This window comes from Limulus polyphemus, unplaced genomic scaffold (genome assembly GCF_000517525.1).
Source record: "Limulus polyphemus unplaced genomic scaffold, Limulus_polyphemus-2.1.2 Scaffold8086, whole genome shotgun sequence".
In the NCBI taxonomy this organism is placed as follows: Eukaryota; Metazoa; Arthropoda; class Merostomata; order Xiphosura; family Limulidae; genus Limulus; species Limulus polyphemus.
The window spans coordinates 18,291-24,504 of record NW_013673696.1 but is presented as its reverse complement, the minus strand read 5'-3'; the positions used below and the strand labels follow the sequence as shown (position 1 = coordinate 24,504).

At 36.6% G+C, this 6,214-nt stretch overlaps 1 protein-coding gene across 1 annotated transcript in view; it reads right to left on the bottom strand.

Annotated features, from left to right (window-relative positions):
* LOC111083071 overlaps nt 1-6,214 on the bottom strand; it is a gene marked incomplete at both ends in the record, with an annotated part of 31,237 nt that overhangs the window by 8,303 nt on the left and 16,720 nt on the right. Inside the window, 3 exons of the mRNA XM_022379306.1 lie at nt 1,700-1,892; nt 2,511-2,752; nt 4,244-4,449. Of these exons, the coding sequence (XP_022235014.1) occupies nt 1,700-1,892; nt 2,511-2,752; nt 4,244-4,449 (641 nt within the window). The remainder of the gene's footprint in view (nt 1-1,699; nt 1,893-2,510; nt 2,753-4,243; nt 4,450-6,214) is intronic.

The window sequence follows — 6,214 nt, the reverse complement described above, 5'->3', positions numbered from 1 at the left end:
CCTGCATCGAAGCGTGTGTAGTGACATATGTTTGTATTCCTGCATCGAAGCGTGTGTAGTGACATATGTTTGTACTTCCTGCATACGAAGCGTGTGTAGTGACATATGTTTGTACTTCCTGCATACGAAGCGTGTGTAGTGACATATGTTTGTACTTCCTGCATACGAAGCGTGTGTAGTGACATATGTTTATACTTCCTGCATACGAAGCGTGTGTAGTGACATATGTTTGTACTTCCTGCATACGAAGCGTGTGTAGTGACATATGTTTGTTTTGGAATTTCGCTCAAAGCTACACGAGGGCTATCTGCGCTAGCCGTCCCTAATTTAGAAGTGAAAGACTAGAGGGAAGGCAGCTAGTCATCACCACCCACCGCCAACTCTTGGGCTACCCTTTAACCAACGAATAATAGAATTGATCGTAACATTGTAACGCCCCCACAGCTGAAAGGGCGAGCATGTTTCGTGTGACAGGAATTCGAACCCGCGACCCACAGATAGCGAGTCGAGCGCCCTAACCACCATTTTGAGCTTATAAATAAAACATTTTGAGACCATTTATTGTAAAACAACATATTTTTGAGATGAAAATGTTTCGTTGAAATTTCTTTAATTTGTTTATTTATTGAATAAACGAGAACACGTTTCGTTATGAATCATATCCGTAAACATGAGAAAGTCACTTAAAGACTTATTGCACCTTTTAAATTCAATCTTCAATTTTTTCTTATAGACAAATCGATATACCTTCATTGAACATTGTAAAAATGTTCGTCTTTAGTTTTTCAAACTCTTCTGGGGACATTGATGCAGCAGGGTTAACGGTTACTGTTTGGTTAATACTCGAGCAGGATACGCCGCCACACACTGTTACAACAGCCGTGACACTGGATGTGAGATGAGGATCTGAAAGTAATGTTTGACCGATTTTGAAGATCATAGATTACTGCGGTATAACAATATTATACTCACATAAATTCAAATCGGTTAGATAAGAAATGTCATTAAAGATGGCAGCACTATTTCACATGAAACAATGGTTTGTACTAAGTTAATAAAATGTTTCCTCTCAGTGAAAATATATATATTTATTACGTTAATGTTAAATTTACATCGTGTAAAATGTTTACAATTTTAATTCACGATTATTATAATTAACGTAACTAAAGTCACAATGAATGAACAGTAAACATTAAATTCAAGCTTATTTCTATTACGTAAAATTTCTTTATTTGTTTTAGAGCAAAGCCACATTGATCTATCTTCTGTGTCCACCGCGGGGAATAGATTTTAGCGTTGTAAGTCCGAAAACTTACCGCTGTCCTACAGGGGGACATTTCGTTTTATATTTCATGTCCAGATGCTAGGCCAAAACCCGTACGTTTACTACTCCCCAATATTCACTATTCACGGACTTTTGAATATATAAAACAAGGGATTCGCCCCAATAAAAGATTGTTTAAGATTCTACATCGGCTGGGCCGCTCGAAACGTGTAGGATTTTAATTCTTAACTTCTTGCTATGTTACAGATTTCTTTTCACGAAAGATAAAATTAAAAATATAATTTGGGACGTAGAGGCGTTATTATTCATATACCTATATTAATTTAGGTTAGTAAATAGTGAGTTGAAAGAATTGACATTTTATTTATATGTTTTCCTTCAGTTATACAAATTACGAATTAAATATATTTATACCTCCTGGCAGAATAACATTTTCAATAAAAGGTGGTATTCCAGTAAATATTTTTACTGGAGTTCCTGGATCTTCATCATTTATTTGATATGAAATAGTGTATTTCAGGGGGTAGTCTTGAGGATTGTCTTTCCATCCTTTCGTGGCGTTCATAGTGAAAGGCGTTTGTAATGCAACTCCAGATGGTGGCTCTACCTGTGCATATTATAATAAAACTTATTTGAATTATTTAATATTAAAATAAAAATTCTTAATTTATGAGCTCGTAACATAGATCATGTATGGCAGTCGTTAAGTTTATTACTTATAATAATATTTAAATTACAAAACATGCGTTCTTTACATAAGAATACCATGTTGAAATATATATATATATATATGTAGGTGTACAAGTATTTTTGGACATACGAAGGTCTACAGTATTTTAGGCATTATGTACGTAGGCCTACAAGCACTTTATAACTACGTAGGCCAACAAAAACTATATATACGAAATCTACAAACACTTATAAATATATATGTAGGTGTCAAGTATTTTTGGACATACGAAGACCTACAGTATTTTAGGCATTATGTACGTAGGCCTACAAGCACTTTATAACTACGTAGGCCAACAAAAAACTATATATACGAAATCCTACAAACACTTATAAATATATATGTAGGTCTACAAGTATTTTTGGACATACTTAGGCCTACAAGCACTTTATATATACGTAACTTTAAAAGTGAGTCACACATACTTAAGCCTACTAATATTTTATAATAAACATATATATTGCAGTTGTTACAGACACATTTTAAGAACAATACCTGAAAACTCCCTCCAGTTGGAGGTTGGTCTGTTTCTACAATTATTTCGGCACGACCACGTTCTCCCCCATTCATTGGTTCTGCTATTAAAGCAAACTTATAACGAGTGCCACCCATAAGTCCAGGCCATTCAGCATTAGCAGCTGGGATCAACAAAGGAAATGGACGTTTGACCACAGGGTTAGAGTAATTTCTTGATTCGAAAGAAGGCGTTAGTCCGTCAAGAGAAGTTGTGGCGAACTCTGAGAGAAAATAAGAGACGTGTTTGAATTTTCGTTTTGTTATTATTTGTGCCATTCTTTATCTCTTCGCAAAAATAAATGAACACGTAATTTTGGCACATCTAATACGTTAAACAGGCATTTTGACACTTCAAACGGATTATGCTAATCTATCTGGCCCATTTATCAAGTTAAACAGGCATTTTGACACTTCAAACGGATTATGCTAATCTATCTGGCCCATTTATCAAGTTAAACAGACATTTTGACACTTTAAACGTATTATGCTAATCTCTCTGGCCCATTTATCAAGCTAAACATGTATTTTGTCACCTCAGATGGATTATGCTAATCTATATGGCCCATTTATCAAGTTAAACAGACATTTTGACACTTCAAACGGATTATGCTAATCCATCTGGCCCATTTATCAAGTTAAACAGGTATTTTGACACTTCAAACGGATTATGCTAATCCATCTGGCCCATTTATCAAGTTAAACAGGTATTTTGTCACATCAGATGGATTATGCTAATCTATCTGGCCCATTTATCAAGTTAAACAGGCATTTTGACACTTCAAACGGATTATGCTAATATATCTGGCCCATTTATCAAGTTAAACAGGTATTTTGACACCTCAGATGGATTATGCTAATCTCTCTGGCCCATTTATCAAGTTAAACAGGTATTTTGTCACCTCAGATGGATTATGCTAATCCATCTGGCCCATTTATCAAGTTAAACAGGTATTTTGTCACCTCAGATGGATTATGCTAATCCATCTGGCCCATTTATCAAGTTAAACAGGTATTTTGTCACCTCAGATGGATTATGCTAATCCATCTGGCCCATTTATCAAGTTAAACAAATATTTTGTCACCTCAGATGGATTATGCTAATCCATCTGGCCCATTTATCAAGTTGAACAGGTATTTTGATACCTCAGATGGACTATGCTAAGCACTTTGGTACATCCAACAAGTTCAACACGTATTTCAGTACTCCAGATGGATTGCATTAAGCAATTGAGCGCCACCAATAAGATTTTGCCATCAAAAATACATAGGCAGCTAGTCAACACCATCCGCCGCCAACTCTTGAGTTACTCTTTAACAATGGATAGTGAGATTGACCATCACCTTATAATGACCCTACGGTTGAAAAGGCGAGCATGTTCGGTAAAGGCAAATTGTGGGTCGAGTATTCTAACCACCAGGGCTAACTGAATGTTCTAATTGGTATAAAACCCCTTATATCATACACATGTAGAATTAAGTGTTTTAGACAGTGTATCCCTACTGCTCTGAGGTTCCTACTTCCTAGATATCTACTCACCTAGGACACATTTTACCCATCTCTTTATTAAACCTGAGAGTACTTGTCTGTGGCAGGAGTAGTGAACGATCATTTTTGAAATTACATACACGTGTTTACCTATTTGAAAACATATAAACAGATATCTTGCTCTGTATTAAGATTATTAGACGAAAATATATTAAATTTTTCGTACCTTTTTCGACTACGCCCTCCCACCATACTTTCACATAGACATCACTAGTGATATAACCATTGATTACCAGCCTTTCAGTAGGACTGACGGGTCCAACCTCAGATCTTTTCACATGAACAAGAGGCACGTTACCCGGTCGGACAGTTACACGAGATTGTGCCTTAGCTTCAAATAGACTTCTTGTGGCCTTGAAGGTTATGTTGTAGCTGTAAAGTAAGAATATGTAAATTGAAGGTTATGTTGTTGTTGAACTTACAGAATAACAAGTGATAGAGGGAACCCCGAGAGATAAGGGTAACGTTTTGTCGTTTCCTGGTGTGTAAACGAACGGGAATGAGAGACATAAGTGTGAAGAGATAATATCTTGTAGCTGAAGTGCATCTGGAAAACTAAAACTTAGTTCTTGGCACGTGGGTGGAAAATGTGGTATCGTAATTTTTGTGTGAAACTAATGATACTTTGGACATGTGGCGAAACGGAACACACGTGACCTTAATTTGCGAGTTGAACAGTGACTCAGCGGTAAGTCTGGAAGCTTACGATGGTAAAATTCGGGTTTCGATACACGTGGTGGGTAGTGCACAAATTTTGTGTACTCAGAATTAAGAGGTTTTATTTACGAGTCATAATTTGTTTAAACATAACATTCATTTCTGATTTCAACACCGTATATTGACATACCGTATTTTACTGCAAACACAGATACACACACGGATATATATATATACTAACTAAGTGAGCAGGTTTCTACTTTATGTACCTGTTTTTTTAATTAATATATAATTTGCTAAACGAGAAGGTTCTTGAGTGTTTTCCTAGTTCAATAAAACTTTAATTAATTAACAGAGATAATGTTCCTAGACTTGAGTGTTTTCCTAGTTCAATAAAACTTTAATTAATTAACAGAAAGCAGTTCGAACTAACCCTAGAATGCTAAAGATGTTTTAATATGTAGGCAGGTAGAAAAGAAAGAGATGTTTTAGGTTTAGAAAACTTCCACATTGTCGTCATGGTGTTCAATAAAACTTTAATTAATTAACAGAGATAATGTTCCTAGATAGGAAAACACTCAAGTCTAGGAACATTATCTCTGTTAATTAACTAAAGTTTTATTGAACTAGGAAAACACTCAAGTCCACGAACATTATCCGTTGTTTCTCCCCCCCCCTATTCTTCTTGTTAAACGGCCAGGTCAAGAAACCCCTAGTGTTCAGATATAGTCGTCCATAACCCCAGTAGTCACGCGCTAGCACAAGGACTTTATTTGGGTCATTTATAAGACACCCACAACTAGAAGTACAGAAACTGGCATTGTTAGGCGACCTGGAACCTACGTCCGCAACGTTAGCTGCTACGATATGCCCGGCTCAATATCAGTTAGTATTATTTTATGAGTCTGAAACTTCTATGTTAACCTGTTTTCAATTCTGCCATGAATTGGAATTTTGTCAGATAAAAGTAAACTTCATAACGTGACACGTTCACTATAGGATATACATCTGGGAACACCGTTCACTATAGGATATACGTCTGTGAACACCGTTCACTATAGGATATACTTCTGGGAACACCGTTCACTATAGGATATACTTCTGGGAACACCGTTCACTATAGGATATACGTCTGGGAACACCGTTCACTATAGGATATACGTCTGTGAACACCGTTCGCTATAGGATATACGTCTGGGAACACCGTTCGCTATAGGATATACGTCTGGGAACACCGTTCACTATAGGATATACGTCTGGGAACACCGTTCGCTATAGGATATACTCTGGGAACACCGTTCGCTATAGGATATACCTCTGGGAACACCGTTCGCCATAGGATATACGTCTGGGAACACCGTTCGCCATAGGATATACGTCTAGTGAACACCGTTCACTATAGGATATACGTCTGTAGAACACCGTTTACTATAGGTATCTGCTGTACCGTATATCCGCTGCGTACAGCAGATATGTACTA